General features: G+C 35.8%; 1 protein-coding gene across 1 annotated transcript; it reads right to left on the bottom strand.

The window, feature by feature from the left end:
- Nucleotides 1-1,242: 1,242 nt before the first annotated feature.
- On the bottom strand, nucleotides 1,243-24,445 carry SHCBP1L (SHC binding and spindle associated 1 like; the record flags this gene model as incomplete). The annotated part of the gene is made up of 10 exons (XM_084251516.1): nucleotides 1,243-1,494; nucleotides 2,250-2,372; nucleotides 3,840-4,090; nucleotides 5,273-5,426; nucleotides 8,999-9,104; nucleotides 14,640-14,858; nucleotides 14,929-15,015; nucleotides 15,742-15,956; nucleotides 21,886-22,035; nucleotides 24,029-24,445. The coding sequence occupies 10 exons, from the start codon at nucleotides 24,443-24,445 to the stop codon at nucleotides 1,243-1,245; spliced, it is 1,974 nt and encodes a 657-aa protein (XP_084107642.1).
- Between the last annotated feature and the right edge of the window lie 1,943 nt (nucleotides 24,446-26,388).

The following is a 26,388-nucleotide window of genomic DNA, read 5'->3' as shown; positions in this document are numbered from 1 at the left end:
CAGGTTTTTTTTGCTCCCCCCACCCCCAACTCCACACCCAATCTACAAATTTTGTCCTTCATAGGTCCTTCGCTTTTCTCAGCCACTTAATGTCCTAGCCCTCCACTGGGTGTGCAAACAATATAGCATGAAACAGCTCTAAAGCACTTGGCTTGCTGCTGGACACAGAACTACTATGGCTCTTCAAAGGACATTGACTCAAGCCACTTCCATGGCTTCAAGAAAAGTTGAGTTCCTCCCCTTCCCACTTGAAACCCACAGTCAGATATGACAGGAGTTTGGTACTTAAGAGTTAAATCTTGCCGATTTTTTGGTCATCTTCCTTGGGTAGAAATACAATGTCAAATCTAGAAGGATATGACAACTTGACATTGGCTTCCTAGAAGGATATGACAACTTGACATTGGCTTCCCCGGCAGGGGCCAGACTAGCCTGATCAGTTTTCCCATTTCAGCAGGAACATGAGTTCTCCACTGGAAACAGTGGGCTCTCGCTCCAATTCTCTTCTTCCCCACCCCAAGCCTCTCTCCTGGCATCTCCTTTTTCCACCCCCCCCCCACCCTTGGTTTGCTCTCTCCCTTATCTTCAGAACCACAGTCAGCTTTGCACTTGCCTCCCTCTGATCTGTCCCCTGCTGTTTTCTGAGACTAGAACCCTGGCCACGAGATCCAGCCTTCCAGGTTCTCTTCTGGTGCCGCCCTGTTGTCCTAATCTGAGAACACTTTGTAGTTCAGAAAGTAACTCCACGGTACCTTTTACTACTTGAAGGTCAAGAACTTTCCCCATCACATACTCTTCTTTCTCCCCTCCTATTATGCAATAGTACCTCCTCCACTTTCTTTTCTCTTTTCCCCCATAGTGCCCCCCAGCTTTCTGGTACAGAGGGTGACACTGCTCAGAGCAGTGCTGGCATCACATCAGGGCAGCTGGTGGGGGAAGTGGTGCCCAGGAAAGCAACAAGACAGGTGGTGGGGGTGGAGGCCCCACTGAAGCGCACTCCCCTCGGCCCCCAAAATATCGATGCATTCTGCACTGCCCTCTGCCAGCACTGCCCAAAAAGGGCGAATTTTATGGTGTCTGGAGTATTTTCAACTGTTACTAAAAAAAAAAGAAGTGAATCAGCCAATGAAAGAGCATTTTAAATGTTTATGTGTCTTTAAATAAGTTTTGAATTAAAATTACCGTATCTGTGGGATATGAGAAATATCTGAAATATAAAATTTTAACATAAATCCAAATGCTTTAATTTGTCACTATTCTGATATCCCCCTTTAAGTTCGCTTCTATTTTATTATTATTCATTTCCAAATTCAGATTTTGCATTACTTTGGAAAGCATATTGTCATCTTTTTTATCTCCTGAAGCAGCCCCTTTGTTGAGGGCTTCCTCTGATACAATAAAAAATTGTTCAGTTGGTTGAAGAATGCTTACTCCATAACCATTGTTGTTGTAAATATGATTATTAGCCATCTTCAATCGGGGTGCTGGAAGAACCTGTTAAATTATTCAAAAAATTAATTTTTAAATGATTTTTTAAAAGCTAGGAACTAATGAACATATCAAACTCTGGAGCTTATTCTTGGGTTTACAAATATTTTTAAAACAACTGAATCTCACTTTTGAACAAGTGTTATTTTCCTGATTAATTGGAATATTACCAAATGTTTAATGAGAAAATATTAAATGAAAAATTTTCAATTTATTTTCATCAGTGATAAAAACAACTGATTGTACATGGGGACACAATTATATACCAGGAAGCTGACTTTTAATATAACATGATAAATTGATGGTATTTCAAGTAATGATAAGCAGAGTTCCAGGGGAGAGAACTTTATTAACTCTACAAGTCTAGAGAAGGACCTAGAAAGACAGAAATTATAGAAGTACAGAGGAATGTAAATGCACTTCCCTTAGAAAGTGTTGCTATTGATGTTTTAATCGGTTAGCTTGAATTATTTTACAGTTTGGAAGACAAAATACTTCACATTTTCCCTTTATTTTCTTTCAAAATGTATTCTAAAACTGCCCAATGAAAAATCTAAAGCTTTTCTGTAAGTGCAAAAGTTAATGTACTTACTCATATTCATTTACTAAGAATTTAAATTGTTTAAATCATAATTACTTACATTACTGTCCTTTCCCAAATCAGTAACATGTAGACTAAATCTTAAGGCTAAAGCAAATATTTTAGTTCTCTAATAACTATAATTATTATAACAATCCTATATTAAGAAACATGAAAATACCTTCATATTAACTCCACCTAAGGTGCTTTTTGAACTATCACTTGTTCGGAGGTTATTACAGTGATGAATTTCATTTCTCTCCAAGATGGCTATGCTCCCAGGATACAGCTCAACACCAGCACCCTGCCAATTAAAAGAAAATCAATTTACAACATGCACGTACATTTCCAAATTTTCTTTATATTTGAAAACTGTATTAGCAATCGAAGCACAGTGTTATATATGAAAACCCATGATAGTGCATGAACCAATTTATTATAGAGCTGATGTTCTAATTTGTGTTAAGAAAATCATTAGGTCTACAACAAAGGTCACTACATTGTTCTCCCACCCAAATGAAGTCACTGGAAGGAGTAAAAAATCTAGGCAATTCTTTCCAATAATTATAAAAACTTACTTATAGCAGTTTGCCTTCCCCTTACCCCTTTCATCCCACTCTCCATGGTTTTTTACCTTCTGAGGTTTCAATTACCTAAGTCAACCATGATTCCAAAATGTTATGAAAATAAGCTATTTTGAGAGAGATAGACTACATTCATTTTCTTTTTTTTAAACATACTTTTTTTTTTAAGATTTATTTATTTATTTATACAAGCACTGGTTACAGTCAGAAGCGCAGGAGGGTGAGAGAATTCACCAGAGCCAGAGCGGGAGGCAGAGCAGGCAGACTGACGAAGTACACTACTGAGGAGAGCAGCAGGCGGCAGGAGAGTTCTGCGCGCCATGTGGGACCCTCCTCCGGTGGCCAGGGAGCAGCCGGGGATCGAACTGGCGCTGCAGAGGCTGCTGGCAGCTTCACAACCCAGCACTCAACCGCTGCACCACCGGGGAGGTCCCATATAGTCTTTTATTACAACTTACTGTTACAATTATTTATTAGTTATTGTTTACTGTGCTTAATTCATAAACTCATTTAAAAACTTACACTTAAACAAAAGCTGCTTAATTTATAAATTAAATTTTGCCATAGGTCTGTGTGTGTAGGAAACAATTACAGGATTTGGTACTACTTATAATATTAGGCATCCACTGGGTCTTGGAACTTATCTCATATGAATAAGGAAGGACTAATGTATAAATATTCCAAATCCCTCATAATGCTTTTAAAGTCTAATTTCCTTAGCTAGTGGAAATTAAGAAAAAATCATTGTTTAAAAACGTTTCTCTCATTTTTCTGCTTTAATTTTTTTCTAATTCAATTTTCCAGTCCTTCAAGCTACATGATTGCTATCTAAAGAAACTATCAGAACTAATCTTAATACTTTAGTCATGTCTGATACATAAGGACTTATTTTTTTTAAAATAAGTCATCAAGTAACTGACTCATGATCTGTTTTATAGCCACTGATTCTTATACTATTAAAAACTCACATTTAAACCAAAGCTGCCAATTCCTTACTGTGGATTTAAACAGTTTATATTTCCTAAGTACACTATGATACTCTTGCACCTGTCCTCATTTTGCTTATTTCTATCATTTTCTAGGCTTAATTATAATTCAAAGATGAAATAACTGTTACCCTTTTATGTTAAGAGCATTCAAAATTACCTATAGGCATATAGAGCTATAGTTTTTATAAAATGAAATACCTGGGCCCCAGTTATCTCACTGTCTGTAATTGTCAAAGCAGCCCCTGTAAGAACACACACTCCTGTTCCTTCACATTTTAACACACAGTTTTCTAGAGTCATGTGACCAGACTCTACCACCACAATACCATCAACTGTCCCTTGTTGTATCAAAGATAGATGCATTAATTTCACATTATCAGCTTTGGACACCACAAAACTGTCATGAGATGGTTCAGAAGTAATCAAAATTTCCTCTCTCTTTCCAATTCCTGAATAATAGGAAGAAAAAATCACCTAATTAAATCAGCAATCCCTAAATACAAAGACCTTTAGCCAGTCAATAATTACTAAGTTCTTTTTTTACATGTTTTAAATAATATTGTAATATATATAATTATTCAGTTATAATTATATACTTAATTTTAATGTAATCTTTTGACCTTATTTTGATGCCATGATGGAAAAATCTAGGCTTATAACAAATGTAAATGGACATATGGTTATTTATTTAATATACTCAGTTCACTACATATTTCCATAAATTATATTACCTGCAGTCATGTGCACAATGTCTAAGCTACAAAAGTATCTTACCATAACCTGCTTTAAAAACAAAATAAATTACTATAACTAAAAAAGACTGTCAGACTTGAATTAGATTAAAAGATTACTTGAATAACATCCATAATTTTGCCTTGCAATAGTCAAAACATCTAAACTAAACATCAATCTAAAAATAAGGAAGGGGTTGGGTTTTCAAGGGGGCTACAATTTTTTTAGAGTTACAATATGGTTCTTAGTACCTATGCAATTAGGCAAAACACTATTTCTAGCATAAAAATCTATTGAAAAATTTATTCAATTTTTGGATAGGCAAAAATTAAGTCACTCATTCTTTTCTTTTGGCCAAACAGTGGGAATACCCTTATTCCAATGAAAAAGGACAGAAACAAAGTTCCTAAATATGTTCAAAAACTAAAAGTAATGTAGCAAACTCTTTTTATACTTCTTATCTAGTTTAGTTTGCATTTGAGAAAATGCTGAATAAATTTTAATAGATCCTTACATGTGAGCTTTCCTCCTAAAGTGGAGATAGGTGAGAAAAAAAGTGGCTTTTGAGAAAATATACAACCTATTGAAAATAATATGAACATATTTTTTTTTCTAGTTTTGCTCATTTATGTAGAATCTCTGTGAATAGTGCTGTATTATCATGGTGAAGAAGCAGTCTCACTGATTGATTTGCTCTGTACAGTATGTCCAAAGAAGGTCATCTAAAGCAATGAGAAGGTCATATAAGCTATGAGAAAAATAAGTAAGAGGCTCATAAGGATTTTTGTGTAACATAAAATATGCTATAATTTTTAGTAGTTTCATTAACCATATTTTATAATATACAGTTTTTCCACTGCACATTACTATTAAAAGATTGCAAAGGATGCCCTGCTAACCCTTTATAATGATGTCATCAGTCAACAAAGCAAGATTGATAGCTTGATATTCTCCTGGAAAAATAACTACTGTATCTCCACTATAACAACTATCCAAAGCCAAATCCAAATCATCATGCTGTTGGAGAAGTGTGTCTGAAGATAGGTCCTTTACCTGAAAAGAAGAAATAAAGTAATATACCTTGAACAAAAAGGTTATGCTGCAATAAGTAATTGTATTCAATTAACATAATAGGTAACATCTGCTTTCCCCCAAACTTATCTTGTATAAGTATTAGTACACTGTAATTTATGTATTTGTTTATCAAATGTTCAAATATCAATCCACAGATTAAGAAGAAATATTGGGAAAACTTCTAAATTTATTGAAGAACATGAATCTACATATTCAAGAAGCTTGATAGATTCCAAGCTGGATAAACACAAAGCTAAACACATCACTACAAATTATAGTCAAACTTTAGAAAATCAAACAGAAAAGAATCTTGAAAGCAGCAAGAAAGAAGCAATTTTATATGTACAAGTAATCAGCAATAATATTAACAGCTGATTTCTCATCAGAAGCTATGGAAATCAGAAAGCAGTGAGATGAGATATTTAAAGTGCTAAAAGTGACAAAAACTGTCAATCAAAGATTCTATATCCAGCAAAATTGTCCTTCAAATTTTTAAGAAGAAATTAAGACATTCCCACATAGACAAAGGCTGGATAAGTCCTACAAGCAAACAAACAAAAAATGGTAAAGGGAGTCCCTCAAACAGAGAGGAAAGGATTTTGCATAGTAAATCAAAGCACTAAGAAGAAATAAAGAACTCAGGTAAAGATGAATACATGAGTAAATTAGACTGATATTATTGTAATCTTGGTTTAACACTCCTCTTTTTGTTTCCTATTGAGTTTTAAAAAAGTACTGCATAAAATAATTATAAATCCAAGGTTATGAGCAGGCAATCTATAAAATGCAATTTGTGACAACAGCAACTTAAAGAAGGAATGGAGCTATATATGGACATTTATATGGTATTGAAGCTAAGTTGTTGTCAATTCAAACCAAATTCCTTTTTTCTTGCTTTAAAAGCATTTTAATTTTATTTTTTCAAGCTAAAGTATTATAAATTTACAATGTTAATTATAACCCCCCATGATAATCCTCATGTTTAGAATATAACAAAAACATACAGAGAAGACATAAGGAGTGAACCAAACATGCACTAGGAAAAATTAAACACAAAGGAATATAACATACAGAAAACAAATAGCAAAAGACAGAAGTAAATTCTTATCAGTAACCAATTCAAATGTTAATAAATGAAGATCACCAGTTAAAGGACAGAGACTAGTACAACGGATGAAGAAACATGAACTGATGGTTATATTATACTTACAAGGGACTCAGTTTAGATTCAAAGACACAAACATATTACTAGTAAAAACATATAAAAAAGATATTTGATACAAATAGTAATCAAATGAGAACTGCAGTGATTATAGTAACATTAGACAAAATACTGGTAAGTCAAAAACTTATTAGAAACATTTTATATTGACAAAGTTAATGCATCAAGAAGATATAATTATGATAATCATATGCATTAAACAATGAGACCCAAAAATATATGAAGAAACATTGACAAAATTGAAGGGAGAACAGACAGTTCTACAATAACAGTTGGAGAATTTTAAAATCCACTTTTAACAATGACTAGAACATCTATACAGAAGATCAATAAGGAAACAGAGGACTTGAACAACACTATATGCCAGGTCGACCTAATACACATATACAGAAGCCAGCATAGAAATCTTATTCTTCTGGAGTACACATGGAACATTCTCTAGGCTACACCATATGTCAGAAATGGAAAACCTCATCCTCAAATTCATGTGGAATTGCAAAATACTCTGAGTATCAAAAAAAAAAAAAGGAAAAGTTGAAAGAATCACACTTATGACTTCAAAGCTTACTACAAAACTACAGCAATTGAACTGTGTGGTGCTATAACAAGACTAGACATAAAAGACAATAGAATCCAAAGTCCAGGAAAAAAAAAAACATACAAATATGGCCAGTGGCTTTCTACAATGGTGTCACGATCATTCAATAGAGGAAAGAGCAGTCTCTTCCACAATGGTATTGGGAAAACTGGGTATCTGTGGGAAAGAATGAAATTGCCCACCAAGAATTAAGATCTTCCTGTACCACCAGCGCAAGTGAGTGTATTTTAGGAAAAGAGAGATCCTTAGCTGCTGGGGATCCATTACCCACTTATCCAACATACTGAGAATCTCCTGACCTCAATGCCTTTTCCATCATGGACGTCCTGAAGAATGGGAAGAGCTTATAGCCCTACTTTTTCATGTACTATCATAAAGTAATTATACTTATCCAGAAAAAAATTAAAACTCAACCTCTACCTCATACTGTATACAAAAACTAAAATGGATCAATAACTCAAATATTAAGGGCTAAAATCTTAAAATTCTTAGAAGAAAATATAAGGGCCAATCTTCATGACCATGGGTTTGGTAATGGTTTCTTAGGTATGAGACCAAAACATGACTAATTAAAAAAAAATAAACTGGACTTCACCAAACTTTAAAATTTTTGTGCATCATAGAACATCTAGAAAGTGAAAAAACAAATATGGAACAGAAGAACGTATCTGCAAAGTAAACATCTGACTCTAGTATCCAGAATATATAAAGAACACACAATCATCAGCAAAAAGACAATCCTATTTAAAAATGGGCATGGAATTTGAATAGATATTTCTTCAAAGAAGATACACAAATGACCAACAAGCACATGAAGAGATGTTCAACATCATGAATCATTACGTGAGTAAATGCTATTGCCATTTGTTGGAATGGCACTCTAGAAAATAAGCAGGTCAATGGAGATTTTAACTGTGGACATTTGAGAGTTTAAGTATTTGTGAGACAATCATCTGGAGATAGGCCATTGGGTATATAGGTTTGGGGCTCAGAACAAAAACCTAAGCTGTGCACACCATTTTAGATTATCAGTAAATATAATGGCAGTAATGGCAAGAAATCAGATAATTACTTAGGGATAACATAGTACAGAGAAAAGTGCCAAACAATTACAGGACAGAAGGGAAGGGAAATATGCAACTCGGGAGAATGAAAACCAATAAAGTACAGGAACAGAAGGAAAAAGAATACTTCAAGGAGAGAGCTGTGAAATGCTACTGAAAGGTCAAATGAGATGGAAATATTTACTCTTTCACTTACATTTTCCCCCTTAGAATGATTAAATTTATATTCACCTTTCAGATTTCAGCTGTTATTTATACCAACCAGCGAGCTATAATGTCTGGTTTATGTATCCATCTTAGGTACATCTTGTACATACTCTTATTATATATAGCATTTATCATTCTGTGTTATAAGTGTAATTGCCTATTTGCCACCATAGCTGCATCATAGTTCAAAGTTAGCAAATGTATGAAGAAGAAAGACATTGCTGGGTCTGAACCAATACTGGATCTCCCTCAAATGCAATCTTCTCATAATAGTCTCTCTTATCCTTTCCCTGATTAGTGCTCAGTGAATAGTCACTAACATTTATTTACTTAGTACTTATTCTATGCCCTTTTTTTTGAGGAAACAAGGCAATAATGAGACAGACAATAATCCTACCCTCTAAGAGTTTCTTTTCTTACTATATGGAGTGAAATCTTAAGAATAATATGTATTTCTTACCATGTCAGTAGTCATCACTTTTGCTACAATATGTGTTATAGTCTTTCCAAAGTCCCTCTTTCCTTTCCTACGCCTCAGAATTCTTGGAAAGAAGGGCCCATGAACTCTAGAATTGAAACATTTATCATTAAGTTAGCATGAATTATATCTGAAATTAACATTAAAAAGACTCACCTATACACACTTAGAAAATAAAAACTTGGTAATCTACATCAAGGATAGGTTTCATTAGTTTTAAGTTCCTTGAGAGTAATGAGCATCTTTGAGAGCAATAGAATTATTCAAATATTTTAGTTAACTTAGTGTTTAAGCACCTGAACCCTATATATCTGTTCATTTAAATGTGTTGTATCTGAAAAATCTGCATGCAGCCCACTGCAATCAATACCTCAAACACCTCAACTTTTCGATACAGTAGAAAATTTTCCTGATTGTACTTTCATGATCCAATGAATTGTAGACTCACACAAAACAGGTGAGTTGTGTCTGTGATAAAAAGGCTTAAGAATCTTTTTGAACATGTCAAGTTTTAGATATTTTGTTCAATTAACAGATTGTTTTCCTTCCAGCAGAACAATTCTAGATTTTTAGTTGTTTATACTTTGCTATTCAGCACTTGTAGCTCTATTTAGTTCTTTTAGTTCACTTTTAATTCTATTCTTTCTTCCGTTTTCCTTTACTATTCCTTTTTCCCATCTCTTAATCATTTAAGTATTCCATTAGAAAAAAAATTGACTATGGACCACTTTAAATTAATTTTTTGTGAAATGTATAGTCTGCGTTTAGACTTATGTTTTTGCATTTGGACAATTATTCTAGTACCATTTGTTGAAAAATTCTCCACTGAATTTTTTTTTTTTAAAGATTTATTTATTTATACAAGCACTGGGTACAGGCAGAAGTGCGGGAGGGTGAGAGAATTCACCAGAGCCAGAGCAGGGAACAGAACAGGCAGACTGACGAAATATACTGCTGAGGGGAGCAGCGGGCGCGGCAGGAGAGGTCTGCGCGCCACGTGGGACCCTCGACAGTGGACGGGGATCTAACCAGCGCTGCTGAGGCTGCGGGCAGCTTTTCAGCCCAACGCTCAACCACTGCGCCACCAGGGGAGGCCCTCCACTGAATTTTTTTTTTTTTTTTTAAGGAGGCATGTATTTTTATTTATTTGTTTGTTCCTTTGTTTGTTTGTTTATACATGCACTGGGTACAGTCAGAAGCGCAGGAGGGTGAGAGAATTCACCAGAGCCAGAGTGGGGAGCAGAGCAGGCAGAAGGACCAAAGTACACTGCTGAAGGGAGCAGCGGGCGGCAGGAGAGGTCTGCGTGCCATGTGGGACCCTCCTCTTGTGGCAGGGGAGCAGCTGGGAATCGAACGGCGCTGCAGAGGCCGCGGGCAGCTTTGCAACCCAGCGCTCAACCGCTGCGCCACCAGGGAAGCCCCTCCACTGAATTTCTTTTACCACTTTGCCAAAAATGAGACAACTCTATGTGGGTTTTTTAATGAAATCTATATTCTGTTCCATTGATCTATGTGCCTATTATCTCACCATGCTTTCTTGATTACTGTAGCTTAATAAAAAAGTCTTAAAACTGTGGAGTTTGAAATAATCCCACTGAATTCTTCTTCAGTACTATGTTAGCTAAAAAATAAGTTTGCTGGTATTTTTTGTTAGGATTGTATCGAATCTATAGACCAAATTGGGAAGAAGTGACATTAACAACGTTGAGTCTTCCAATGGATAAATGGCACATCTCTGCATTATTTTTTCTGTGATCATAGTTTTATAGTTTTTCACATATAGCTTCTATACATATTTTGTTAGATTTATACCTAAGTATTTCATTATTGGGCTTTCCTATAAATGATATTTTTAAAAATTCAAATTATTTGTTGATATGTAAGGATGCAATTAAATTTAGGACATTAACTTTGTATTTTGTGGACTTGGTATACTTGTTTATTAGTTCCAGGAGATTTTTATTGTTGATGCTGCTTTTTGGGATTTGCTATGTAGACAATCTTATCATCTGCAAAGTTTTCTTCCTTCCTTCCCAATCTGTATTTTTCAATTTCTGTTTCTTGTTCTATTGCACTATCTAGGATTTCTAGTTGGATATTGAATGAGAGAAAAAAATTCTTGTCTTATTCCTGATCTTAGAGGGAAAACATCAACTTCTCACCATTAAGTAGAATTTAGTTGTAGTTTTTTTTTTTTTAATGTGCTTTATCAACTTGAGGACGTTCTCCCACTCCTATTATGCTGAGAATGATTTTGTCCATTTTTCAGCAAAAAAATAGCATGATTTTTTCTATTAATCTTTTGGTGTAGTGGATTACATTGAATGAAACTCAAATGTTGATCTGACCTAACACATCTTACATTAATCCTAACTAGTCATGATATACTATTATTTTAATAATTGTTGGATTTTATTTGCTAATATTTCAATACAGGTTTTTACATTCATGTTCATGAGACATACGATCTGTAATTTTTCTGTATTGTAATGCTTTAATCAGGTTTGTGCTTGGAGTAATGCTGGTCTTACAGAATGAGTTAGGGCATGCTTCCTCTGCTTCAATTTTATAGATTATAGAAAATTGGTATCACTTCCCTCTTAAGTGTTTGGTAGAATTCATCTGTGAGAGTATCTGGGCCTGATGCTTCTTTTTTTGAAGATTATTATAGACACAGTAATATAAACATATCTATTCAAAGAAGCTATTTCCCTTTTGTGGATTTCGGCAATTTGTCATTAAAGAAATTACTCCAATTTATCTAAGTTATCAAATTTAATAAAAGTTGTTCACAATATTCTCATTTTTTTCATTTCCATTGAATCAGTAGTGACACCCCTCTTTTATTTCTAATATTGTCAACTCATGTCTTCTCTTTTTCTTGGCTGTCTAAGAAAAAGAGAACCAGCTTTGGTGTGCTGATTTTCTCCATTGTTAACATGTTTTCTATTTCATTGATTGTTGGCTCTCAATTTTATTATTTGTTTTCTTCTGTTTGTTTTAGGGTTAATTGTTCTTCTATTTTTGTTCTTCTATAATTGTTCTTCTATATTGTTTTTCTATAATTGTTCCTCTATTTTTAATTGTTCTTCTATTATTTGTTTTCTTTTGTTTGTTTTAGGGTTAATTGTTCTTCTATTTTTTTTAAAAGGAAAGCTTACCTTATTTCATCTTTCTTTTCTAATACACACATTTAATACTAAAACATCTAAAGACTGGTTTTGCTGTATGCCATAATTTTTGTTATTTTCATTAAGTTAAAATCATTTTTTGTTTGTTTTTTATGAGACTTCTTTTGGACCCATGAGTTATTTAGAAGTGATATTTAATATAAAAATATGGGAATTTTACAGCTATTTTTCTACTGTTAATTTCTAGTTTAATTCCATTGTCATCTGAGAACATATATTTTACTCTTCTAAATTTATCAAAATGTTTATTAATTTTCAGAATATGGTCTCTGGGTAAATGCTCTATGTGACATTGAGAATATTGTGTATCCAGCTGTTGTCTGATGAAGTAGTCTATAAATGTCTATTAGATCAAGTTGATTGATAGTGCTATTCAGATAAACTACATACTGATTTTATGATTGCTTGATATATCAGTTATTGAAAAAATAATGCTGAAATCTCCAACTAGAATAACTGACTTGTCTGCTTTTGCATTTCTGTTCATTTTGCCTCCCATATTTTCATGCTCTATTTTGATGTACACTCATTAAAAAATGTTTGCCTTTTTGAAAAATTGAACCTTTATCATTATGTACTGCTTGTACTTGTCCCTGATAATTTAACTGGTTTTCAAAGTTTGATTTTGTCTGAAATATAGCTACTTCAACTTCTTAATGGCTATGTTAGCATGAAGTATCTTTCTCTAATCTCTGACTTTTTAACATTTCTAAGCCTATATATTTAAAATGGGTTTGTTATATATAATTAAAACATATATTTTTATCAAATTTGACAATTTCTCTTTTGTGTATTTAGACAATTCATAGTTAAAGTGATTACCGATATAGTGGAATTAATACCTGCTATACCAATAACTGCTATTTGTTGTACTTGCCTTTGTTTTCTCCCTCATTTCTGACTCTTTTAGTTTTAGTTGAGTAATTTGTGATTCCTTTTTATTTACTCTCTTAACATATCAATTACTAAAAATATTTTGTTTTTTTAGCCAGAGCTATGGGAATTGGGGATCATCCTAAGACCAAAAAACTACAAATTTACATTTCTTACACATTTCGAGGATAAATCCATTTCAAGGATGAACTTTTCTAGTTGTTGCCTGCTTTTGGTCACTTCATAGTACCTTCAAATAGTTGGGTTTGACTGATCAAATCACTCCACCACTCCTAAAAATACTTTCTGCAATCATAACTTTTAAAATGAGCCAACTCTGTGTTGCCCTATACCATTGAATCAAAAATTTAGTTATAACCTGTAATCAAATTCAACATGAGTTGAATATCTAGAAATAAGTGAATTTCAAAAATCTTATCGATTCTTTAAAGTAATGCCAAGATTTTGATACACAGGGATCACAATAACATGACATCAAAAATAGGCACTAGATTAAGAAATAGGTCAAATTTGAAAGAAATACAAAAAGAAAAATTTGAGTTAACTAAATTGTTGGACAAGTAAAATTTGACTTAGTATTCATTTTGTTGTTGTTGTTTGGTTCAGAATTCCTGTGGCAAAGAATGAGTAATGGTGGTGGACTATACAAGAAGGGGTTTAATAATTTACTGAGAAATAGTAGGAAACCTCTGGCTCCATTCAAGATTTTCCATTAATTTTGAGGTCAGGAGCAATAATTTCTGTTTTCCCTCTTAAGCAAAAACAGAAATATGTACTTTACTACACAGCAATGTAAAACTATTTTAATGTTTCACAGTTTTCTGGAAATTATCATGGTTAAATCTACAATGCTTTATCATCAAAAGCAACTTGACATCTTATGTTGGTTAGAAATGCAGAAATTATAAGGCAGTCAAATTAGACAAACTGTCTCTTTACTTTGCACACTATACAAAACAGGTGGCCTAACTCCTCATTTCTGATGCTTTGGCTAAAATCAAGGCTGTAAAAATGAAATAGAAGGAAAGGAGAAGATTTATGACATTTTTTGCCTCAAAATAATGATTTCCGTGAATTCAGCTAATATAAATTTTTTTTTTCAATATTGGTAGTTGTACATTGTGCTTACCTCATAAACTAGACATCTAATGTGTGATCTGTTTCAATCAGGGTACATGACAAGGCAATTGATACAGTAAAGAAATGACCATGTAATCTTTTTGATTCCATTTAAAATAGAGCAAATTACAGCGAAATAAGCCAAAAAGAAAAAGAAAAATACCGGATGGTCTCACTCATAGCAGGAATCTAGAAAACTTAAATAAGGGACCAGGAAAATGAATAACTATAAGAAAGTGAAAATCAAAATCAACAAAAAACTATGAAACAGAGACACTTTTGGGGGGGGGGTGGTAGGAGGGGAGGGATTGGGATCAGAAAGGGGGGGTTGCAATTGTATGGGGAATATAAAAATAAAATAAAAAAAAATCAAATCAAATCAAATATGAAAAAAAAAATAAAATAGAGCAAATTATTACCGGAGGCGCAAATCTTCCCACATTTTCAATAATCCACAGAGCATTACTATCTCATAGTATTTTTTCCAGCATTCAACAGCTTCTGCTGCAGATGGATCTTCTTTGATATTGCTCTGATACTCAATGAGCTCAACACGCTTGTTTTTATATTTCTCCAAAGTTTTTTTAAAACGCTGTGCAATAGGACCAGGTATTGTTCCATCTTGTATAGCACACCACCTGAAAAGTAGCAATGTAGTTATAATGTTTATCTTAATAATCTGCTGGGTAAGCTTTCAACTATACTTACAAATTAATTCTTTCTTCGATCAAAGCAGTATAATTCTCACAACTTTCTTCATCATCCCAGTCTCTCCAAAGAAAGTCATAAAAAAACCTATAATAAATCAGATAAAGATAATAGTGATCAAAGCAGTTACTGGGATGTTTAAAATAGAATTCTGCAGATAAATTTTAATTTTTAAGAAAAATATCTCTAAATGACCTTTCAGTGAAATATTAAAGACTAAAAATTGAGATGATCTTGTATTCTATTTTAGGTTACTACAGAGATAGTGTTTTCTTGAAGTGGTATCATAAACTTTAGTTTCAAAATTTCATAAATTTTGTCACTAAAGACATTATACTTAAGATACAATTGAATTTGTAATACCAAGGGAGAAGTATAAAACTAAACACATGCCCCCACAGTCTGCATTTTGTTTATGGATAGTATCAATCTGTAAGAAGCAATTATAATGTGAGTGATGAGATCTAGTATTTATGTCCTTAAATATAAAAAAAAGAAATCTATTTGAGAAATGCAATACATTTAAGATGATTAAATATGAACAGAAATTAATATTATTTATCTATAGAACTTTTTAAATTCAATTTTTATAAAATCCAAGATCAACAACTGGAAAACTTTTCATTGCCTGTATGTAATACTCTGGCAAGAAAATGTTTTAACTAAGAGTTAAATATGTTCATTTTAGAAGGACCAACTGAATTCAGCAGTGAGTGAAAATTAAATCAATATTTGTGAAGTACTTAAATAAACAAATAAAATATTGACTTTTAAAATATAATTTTAACTTCAAGAGGTAAAAAATCCTATTACCTTACAACTTCCAAGGCCAAAGCAATATCATGTATATCATTATCTTGTCCTTCAACAGGGTACACTTCCAAGAGAGGCACACTGTGCTCTAGTTCTTCCAGAATCTCATTCACCAAATCCCTTGGAATATTTGCAATGTTAGAAGAAAAGGGCTCAGCAACAGAAACAGTAACTTTGAAACAAGATGATGAACTTTGGCGAGGTTTACAAGTTACCTAAGATAAATGTCATAAAATTGTAATTACGAATGAAAGTAAACTATAAGGATTTTTTTTGTTAATGTGAGTTACTTTAAAACATTCTTCTTTTAAATGTTATCACTCCTTCAGTAGCTAATAGAGAATGTAGATCAATATTAAATATCACAATTTTCGAATCCTATACACATTAATTTTAAGATGCATGACAGCAATTCTTTTTTAAACTTGAATTGCCAGACTTTTTGATTTTCTAGAATAGTGATAATTAAAAAAAAAATTCTAGCATTCATTTTGCCATCAAAGTGTCTTTTCAAAAAAATCTTATCTATAATATATCATTTGTAAAGAAAAGACTATTCAAATAACAAAAGTAGAAAGGACATAATCAAAAAAGTCCTTAAGTTGAATAAACTTAGCTTTAATAAAAAAAATACTACATTTAATTATTTCATTTCAAATAAGTGATAATCTCCAGAATCTGTCTGAAAATCAGTCTTGAGAACCACTGGGTTCACTGAGTTTACTATACTGTTTTACAAATTACTAAATGAACAAAAAATTAAAAATTTATAAAAGTTTGGAAAAGGGTACAAACTATCAGTATATGATGAAGAAGGTCTGAGGTTTTAATGTATAACATTAGTGGGGGCCTCCCTGTTGGAACAGGGCTTAAGGTCTCAGCTCTATCAAGCTATCACCAGCCACTGCAGCATGAGTCCTATCCCCAGCCAGGGAGCTAACCCACATGGTGCAGCAGACCTCTCCTGTCTCACCTGGGCTCCCCTGAGCAGTGTATTTCAGTAGCTCCACCTGTTCTGCTCCCCACTTTGTCTCTAGTGAATCCTCTCACCCCCCACAGCTCTGGCCAGTTCTTATATGCATAAATAAATAAAAGTAAATCTTTTTTAAAAAGTATGACATTAGTGCCTAGAAGGGTAACATTGTTTTGCTTAACTGAAATCTGTTGAAGGAATATGAATTTTCTCACAAAAGGTAAACATATGAGGTTGTGTTAATTAACTCAGTAAGTGGAGTCCTTTCATAATATGTAAAATGTTGATATATAAGTATATCAAATCATCCCATTGTACACTTTAAGTAACTTATCATTTTGTCAATTATACCTTAATTAATACTTCTAATAATCAGTTGTGAAAATTTTCAGTACACATTCAATAAAATACTTTATTTTTCAGTAGTTTTTCTTTTACTTAAAGCTACTTATAGAGCAGTTTTATTCATAATTGCCAAAACTTCCACTGGAAAAATATCAAGATGTCCTTTGTAGGTAATAAACTGTGATTCATCCAGACAATGGAATTTTTTTTAATTGAATTTCATTTTATTTTTTTATTTTTATTTTTTATATAATTTTTTTTTATTTTTATATTCCCCATACAATTGTGAACCCCTTATTTTGACCCCAATCCCTCCCCTCCCCGCCCCCAGACCCCAAAGTGTCTCTCTGGTTCATAGTTGTTTATTGATTTTGATTTTTATTTCTTATAGTTATTCTTTTTCCTGGTCCCTTATTAAAGTTTTCTAGATTCCTGCTATGAGTGAGACCATCTGGTATTTTTCTTTTTCTTTCTGGTTTATTTCGCTGAGCATGATCCCTTCCAGCACCATCCATGTTGCTGCAAACTGCATGTGTTTATCTTTTTTGAATGATGAGTAATATTCCATGGTGTATATGTACCATTCTGATCCAGTCATCTATTTTGGGGCATTTGGGTTGTTTCCAAAGCTTAGCTATTGTAAACAGTGCTGCTATAAACATAGGGGTGCAGGTGCTCTTTGGAATTGATGTTTCTGTGTCCTTTGGATAAATACCTAGGAGTGGAATTGCTGGATCATATGGAAGCTCTGTTTAGTAGGTAAGGAAATCTCCACACAGCTCTCCATAGTGGTTGGACCAGTTTGCACTCCCACCAACAGTGCAGGAGAGTTCCTTTTTCTCCACAACCTCGCCAACATTTGTTGTTGCTACTTTTTTTAATATGTGCCATTCTCACTGGTGTAAGATAGTATCTCATGGTAGTTTTGATTTGCATTTCCCTGATTACAAGTGATGTTGAACATTTTTTCATATGCCTGTTGGCCATTTGCATTTCCTCTTCAGAGAAGTTTCTTTTTAGCTCTTCTGTCCATTTTTTGACTGGATTATTTTCTTTGTTTTTGTTGAGTCTCATCAGCTCTTTGTAGATTTTTGTGATCAGTCCTTTATCATTAGTGTTGGGTGCAAAAATGTTCTCCCAGTCGGTGGGGTTTCTCTTTGTTTTTGTTATTGTCTCTTTTGCTGTGCAGAAGCTCTTTAATTTGATGTAGTCCCAGCTGTTGATCTTTGCCTTCACTATCACTGCTTTGGGTGATGTGTCTGTAAAGATGTCTTTGATGTGCGTATCATGTAGTGTTTTGCCTATATTTCCTTCTATGTATTTTATAGTTTCAGGTCTTATGTCTAGTTCTTTAATCTATTTGGAGTTGGTTTTTGTGTATGGTGTGAGGTAGTAGTCAAGCTTCATTCTTTTGCATGTAGTGACCCAGTTTTCCCAGCACCATTTATTGAAAAAAACATTCTTTGCTCCAATGCATACTCTTTGCTCCTTTGTCAAAGATTAGTTGACCATAAATCTGTGGGTTTATTTCTGGATTTTCTATTCGATTCCATTGGTCTGTGTGTCTGTTCTTGTTCCAATACCATGCAGTTTTGATGATTATGGCTTTGTAGTATAATTTGAAGTCTGGGAGTGTGATGCCTCCATTCCCTTCTTTTTTTTTCAGGAGAGCTTTGGCTATTCGGGGTTTTTGGTGATTCCATATGAATTTCATCAATAATTGTTCTATTTCTCTGAAGAATGACATTGAAATTTTTATTGGAATAGCATTGAATCTGTATATTGCTTTTGGTAGAATGGCCATTTTAATCATGTTTATTCTTCCAATCCATGAGCAGGGGATGTCTTTCCATTTCTTTGTGTCTTCTTCTATTTGTTTTAACAGTGTTTTATAGTTTTCTTTGTATAGGTCCTTTACTTTACCTCTTTTGTTAGATTTATTCCCAAGTATTTGATTTTTTTTGTTTCGATAATAAAAGGGATGGTTTTTTTTATTTCTTCTTCAGATTTATTGTTTGTGTACAGGAAGGCTACTGACTTTTGCATGTTGATTTTGTATCCTGCCACTTTACTGAACTGATTGATGAGTTGAATTAGTTTTTCTGTGGACTTTTTGGGGTTCTCTATGTATATTATCATATCATCTGCAAATAGTGATAGTTTGACTTCTTCTTTTCCTATTTGGATTCCTTATATATCGTTCTCTTGTCTTATTGCTCTGGCTAGGACTTCCAGTATTATATTGAAAAGCAGTGGTGAGAGTGGACATCCTTGTCTTGTTCCAGATCTTAATAGAAATGCTTTCAGCTTTTCACCATTGAGAAGGATACTGGCTGTTGGCTTGTCATATATGGCCTTTATGATGTTGAGGAATGTTCCTTGTATCCCAAGAATTTCAATGGCTTTTGTCATGAATGGGTGTTGCACTTTGTCGAAAGCTTTCTCAGCATCTATTGATATTATCATATGGTTTTTATATTTCCTTTTGTTGATGTGTTGGATAACGTTGATTGATTTTTGGATGTTGAACCATCCTTGTGGAATGAATCCTACTTGGTCGTGGTGAATTATCTTATGGATACACTGTTGGATTCTGATAGCTAAAATTTTATTGAGGATTTTTGCATCAGTGTTCATTAGGGAGATTGGCCTGTAGTTTTTTTTGTGTTGTCTTTCAGACAACGGAATTTTATCCAGGCCCCAATGGAAATGAGCAATCAAGCCATGGAAATACCTTAAATTTTTATATACTTTAAATGATAGAAAATCTGGAACAGCTACATACTGTATAATTTTAACTATATAACATTCTACAAAAGATGAAACTATAAAGACAATGAAAAGATCGGGGTTGAGAGATTGGGGGGAGGAAGATGAACATCGGAGCACAGAGCATTTTTAGGGAAGTGAAAATATTCTGTGTGACACTGAATTGATGAATACATGTCAATATACATTTACCCAAATCGGCAGAATATACAGCACTAAGAGTTAACCCTAATGTAAACTATGGACTTTGGGATATAACAGTACTGTGGTTCGTGAGGTTGTTATCTCCTTCTAGTTTAATCTGTCTCTCTCTTATTAGGTGTGATAATGAAGAATTTTTCATATTTTTTTGCCTTCTAGATATCTTCTTTGGTGAACTGTCTGTTCATATATGATATGTACTTGTTAATAGGGTTAGTTTTTTTTAATTGTTGCATTGTATGAGATTTTCTATATATCTTGGGTGTTAAACTTTTATCAGTTTATATTGTGTAAATACCTTTTCTCCAATTCAGTAGGGTGCCTATTTAATCTTTTATTTTCTTTCACTGTATGGAAGCTTTTTAACTTGAGGTAATCTCAGTTGTTTTCAGTTTTCTTGCTATAGGTGTTGGCAAAAATATCTTTATTGTTGATATCCTAGAATGTATCAGCAATGTTTTCTTCTATGTACTTTATCATTGTAGGTTTTATTTTATTTTATTTTACCTTTAAGAGTTATTTATTTATACAAGCACTGGGTACAATCAGAAGCACGGGAGGGTGAGAGAATTCACCAGAGCCAGAGCAGAGAGCAGAGCAGGCCGACTGATGAAGTACACTGCTGAGAGGAGCAGTGGGCGGCAAGAGAGGTCTGTGCATCATGTGGGACCCTCGCCCAGTGGTCTGGGATCAAACTAGGGCTGCAGAGGCTGTGTGCAGCTTTGCAACCCAGTGCTCAACCTCTGCACCACAGTTGAGACCCTATCATAGGTTTTAAATCTAAATCTTTAATCCATTTGGAATTAATTTCTGTGTATGGTGTTAGTGAGTAATACAACTTCATTCTTTTAACTGTGGCCTTTCAATTTTCCCAGCACTATTTATTAAAGAGACTATCTTTTCCCATCTTGTGGTCATGCATGTTTTATCAAAGATTAGGTACTGGGGGCCTCCCCGGTGGCGCAGCAGTTGAGCGCTGGGTTGCGAACCTGCCGCGGCCTCTGCAGCGCTGGTTCGATCCCCGGCTGCTCCCCAGCCACTGGAGGAGGGTCCCACATGGCGTGCAGACCTCTCCTGCCGCCCGCTGCTCCCCTCAGCAGTGTACTTTGGTCCTTCTGCCTGCTCTGCTCCCCGCTCTGGCTCTGGTGAATTCCCTCACCTTCCCGCGCTTCTGACTGTACCCAGTGCATATATAAAGAAAACAAACAAACAAACAAATAAATAAATAAACATGCCTCTATAAAATAAAAAAATAAATAAAAATAAAAAAATATTAGGTACTGGTATATGCATGGATATATTTCTGGAATTTTCATTCTATTCCAATGGTTTATGTATATATTTTTATGCTAATACCATACTGTTTTAATACTGTTGCTTTATATTAAGGTTTAAAATTGGTAAGGCAACTTTAGACTTTTAAGGTTACTTTTGCAATTTGAGTACTTTTGTGTTTCCATGTAAATTTCAATAATTTCTGTTCAGTTTTTTTTGAAAAATATTGACAGGATTTTGATGGGGATCACATTGAATTTGTGTATCATTTTAGGCAAGATATTCATTTTGATTATATTAATTCTTCCCATCCATGAGCATGGGATATCCTTCCATCGCCTTATGTTGCTATGAAAATAGGTCAATAAATATTATCAGATGCTATTAATTCCATTTAATAATATCTGTTTATAGGTAAGTGAGTGCTAATATCCCCTTATCTTCTGTTTACACTATTAACAAGAGGAAAAATTTTGACAATCTCTAATTAAATATCAAAGCCCTAAATTATTAATACAGTCATAATTTGGTCTGCAAAGAATATATAACTTAAGAACAAAGATAAGGTAAAAATTATTTACCTCAACCAGTATACCAACAAAAGGGATAGAAGCTTCTTCATATTTCACAAAGAATAACTCAGGGTTAGTCTTCCAGACACCAAGCCATTTGTCTTTCAACTTTAATTTTTCTGATAGGTATTTACTCATAGCTTCATCAGCATCTTCTGCCTAACAAAACAAAAAATACATGTATGTATAAATATACAAAATTACAGATTTACAACTGATTTCTACTTAAATGTGGAACCAATATACCTTTAAATAATGGAATAGAGTACTTTAACTGGATCTATATTTAACAAAAATATCATAAACAATAAAAAACTTAAAAGAGATCCATTTCTTCAGTACATTAATTCAGAGATGAGGCTCTATTTGTCTTAAGTAATTTGTTTTATTAATCCATTGAGCATTCTTTTTTAAAAAAAAAAAAGATTTATTAATGCATACAAGAGCTGGGACATAGACCAGAGGTGTGGGAGGAGAGAGGATTCACCAGAGACAGAGTGGGGAGCAGAACAGGCGGATCTACTGAAATACACCACTGAGGGGAGCAGTGGGTAAACAGGAGATGCCTGCTGTGCCATGCGGGTTAGCTCCCTGGCCGTGGATCAAACTCGTGCTGCAGTGGCTGGCGACATTTTGATAGTGCTGAGACTTATCCCCTTGTGCCACCAGGGAAGTCCAAGCATTCTTTTTCTGAACATATAGATATAATGACCTACTTAAGATGCATTCAAACATAAAAATTTAAAATTGCATTACATTCTATAAAACAAATGAATATACTAGGTATTCATAAATATTTGTCCATTTGACTTAAATTTAAACTCAACTATCTCAAGGATGATAATCAGCTATAATGAAATTCAGTAACTAGGCTCTTTTTGATTAATGATACAGTAATTTATATAAATGTTTTTCAACTGCTTTTAAGTGACTTAGTCTTCTCCAGTCCTCAATACCAGATATAATTTGTTTACTAACACTACCCTAGCTTTATGGTAATAATGTTTCAAAAAATAAAATATTCTTCTGATTATATGGTTCACTTACAGAAAATCTGGAAAACACAAAAAAATAAGGAAAACAAAAAGCACTCCTAACCCTGGCAACCAGAATTAGATATAACAGATATCTAATTCTAACGCCTTGTTGATATTTTCATGTATTTCCTTCTGGTCTTTTTTCTATGCATCTAATTATTCATATATCACTCATGTTTTGTCTCCTGATTTTTTTACTTAAAATTACAGTGTATCTACAGTTCTTAAAAACATGATTTTACAGCTGCAGCATTTACCAGCATCTGAAGCCACCATAAGTTCTTCACCACCTCTAGAGATGGAAATTTAGTTTCTAATTTTAATTTTTGTAAATATCACTGCAATGAAAATCTTTATACACTAAATCTCCAGCTATGACCTTTTAAAAAACAAAATATGTTGAAACATACATCAGTCCACATCCTAGACTGATAGCAGGGAATCATTCTTAAAGTGTTGCCATTTTTCGTATTATGTGTAAAAGAAATCTTATCTTTAAGTTTGGCCCAATTTGTTATGTGAAAGTACTAAGATGTATACCTGGGAAATGATAGGACCTAGCTACATCTTTTTGGCTCTTGGAAAATCAGAAAACACTATTACAATCGTCTCTTTTTTTTTTTTTTAAGATTTGTTTATTTATGCATACAAGATCTGGGTACAGGCCAGAGACGCAGGGGGTGACAGGATCCACCAGAGACAGAGTGGGGAACGGTACAGGCAGACTGACTGAAATACACTGTTGAGGGGAGCAGTGGGCGAGACAGGAGAGGTCTGCTGCGCCATGTGGGTAGCTCCTTGGCAGGCCGGGGATCGAACTCCTGCTGCAGAGGCTGCAGATTGCTTCCTGGTGCGGTGCTTAACCCCTTGCGCCACCAGGGAGGCCCTACAGTCAGCTCTTTAACTGAAGAATCTCTGACAGATAATCTAACGCTTTGAGGGCTGGGCCTGGGCACCTCTTATAGGGGAAGCGCCGTCCACGTGGATCTTGATAGACAGGTTTTCTTGGCGCCCTCTGTACCCCCATCACCCTCAGAAGAAAGCCCCCCTCTACCCCTAGGGGCGTCTCTTCCCTGGGCAGGGCTCCGTCGGGCACCTCATCTCCCTCGCCTCACCTTACAGCCCTGCAGCACCTCGTCACAGTACAGAGCCACCTTCTCGTCCCGCCACATCCCCCTCATGGGGGACACGCAGACCGGGGGCAATGGCTGCGCCTCCTCTTCATCCTCCTCGGGCACTGTGAGGAGGGGTCCCTCCTCCTCCTCCTCCTCAGCTCCCTCTCCCGGGTTCTCGGCCTGAGAGTCCGGCAGGAGCTGCAGCCGCCGCCGGGCGGCCTCCCGGCCCGCCTTCCCCTTCACCTTCACGGGGCGAGGGGAGGCCACCACCGACCTCACCGGGGATGCGCAGCCCTTGAGGGTGCCCGCGACCGCGGAGTCCCCGGTGGGCGCCAAGCCAGCCTTCTCGCCTCGCCTGCTGGGGCTGCCGGTTCGGACTGAGCCCTCAGGCACCGTGGCCCCGGGCCCCGACGCCATCTCCTTGGTCTCCCGAGGCTCAAGTGCAGCCGTTAGCACTTTTCCCGCCCTGAGGTGCGCTGGCCAGTGGGCGAGCCGGGGGGCGGCTCGCGGGTGCTGCCGGGGGCGGGGTGCGCGGGAGGGGGTTGGGGCAGCGGAGCTGGTTGGCCGAGGGAGTGTGGGGGTGCGTCCGCGTGGAGCTGTGGTTGGGTGCGGCTCCCTGCGGGGTGGCGGTGGGGTTGGGGGTGGGGATGGGGGTGGGGGTGGGTGGCCCGCGCAAGGTGTGGGGGGCGGGGGAGGGGCCTCAGCTGAAGGTGGGCATGAAGAGGGGTGTGCCCCGAGTTCTGTTCGGAGCCGAGCCGTGCTCGCAATAGGGCGTAGCCATGCCGGTCACTCTTCCTGGCCCCACCCCGCAACCCTTTCTACCATCCAGCCACCAAATTCTCTCCCCAAGGTGGGTTTCCTTAGCGTCCTCATGCGTTTTCAGGGTGATCGCGAGTTCCCACAAGGTCTTTATGACCTAACAAATGTGCCACCTACCTCTCCACGCACACAGCTTGAACGAATTTGTCTTTTATTCTGAGGCCACAGTAACTGGAACCCTTATCTCTAGAGGAAACTAATGACAAACCCAGCGACCTAGTTTCCTCCCACCCTACTCACATGGTTCCCAAAACATTTCCTTTACATTTTTTTTTAAGATTTTTTTTTCTTGTGTTTCTTTTTTTTTATTTTATATGTATTTTACATCATTTTTCATTTTTGCACAATGTAGGCATTTTCATCTTGGTTATAGTCCTCATACAATTCCCACCCCCCTTATTTTGACCCTAATCCCTCCTCCCCTCCCCCCCCCCACACACCCATAGTGTGTCTCTGGTTTATAGTTGCTTGTTGATTTCGATTTTTACTTTATTATAATCAGTCGTTTTCCTGGTCCCTTATTTAGGTTTTCTAAATTCCTGCTATGAGTGAGACCATCCGGTAATTTTCTTTTTCTTTCTGGCTTATTTCGCTGAGCATGATCCCTTCCAGCTCCATCCATGTTACTGCAAATTGCATGAGTTTATCTTTTTGGATTGCTGAGTAATAATCCATTGTGTATACATACCACATCTTCTTGATCCAGTCGCCATACCACCCTGAACGGGCCAGATTTTGTCTCCTTTACATTTTCAATACGACGTTTTCTCCCAAGAAGGATAGGTTAGTCCGTTTTTATGTCTGTTGTGGTGTAACAGGGTGGTCCTCAGGAAAGGGGGAAGTTCCAGGTTCCCTGCCCCTCCCAAGGGAGGGTGGAGCTGAGCAGGAAGAGGAGAAGCTGCAGAAGAGACTGAGGAAGGAAGCAGGATGGAGCCAGGAGACCTAGGGGAGGCGCATGGAGCCTAGAGACACGTGAAGAAACTGCGCTTGTCTTTTGGTCGTGGACTGGGTGACACAGATGTGGGTGAGACCCATGGGGAGGTGACAATGGCAGCTTTTATCTTGATGTTGATTTTGCTCTTTTCCTTCCGGACTTGTCTGGTTGTTTCTGACCCTTTTCTGTGGGTCTCCACTGGAAGATGCTTTAGACTTGTGGCAGGCTTTGGGGCCTTGCTCTGGGCCATTCCCATATGGATGGAGTTTTACCCACGAGGGGACGGGTAACTTTGGGTGCTTCATTTAAAAACTAGACTCTTTGCCTTTCCTGTATTGTTTCCTAGTTGTATTAAAGTTCCTTCCTATTAAAGTCTCCTATGTTTTGTGTTGATGCGGCGGATGGCAGAACCCATTTAGAATAGGCAGGTTTACGGGGTTTGGGCTGCCCCTCTCCCTGTCCTATAACAGTGGTATTCAAAAATTCTCACACAAAAGCTATTATTAGGTAACTATGAAAGAGTGAGACTTCCAGCTGTAAGTAATGTGTGCAAATTCTGGAAATTTGCACAATAAAAGTCTGTTTACTTAATACATTTTGAGAAGAA

The sequence above is a fragment of the Talpa europaea genome (genome assembly GCF_964194135.1).
Source record: "Talpa europaea genome assembly, chromosome: 12".
Lineage (NCBI taxonomy): Eukaryota > Metazoa > Chordata > Mammalia > Eulipotyphla > Talpidae > Talpa > Talpa europaea.
The sequence above is the reverse complement of the archived record's forward strand: the minus strand, read 5'-3'. Positions and strand labels throughout refer to the sequence as shown.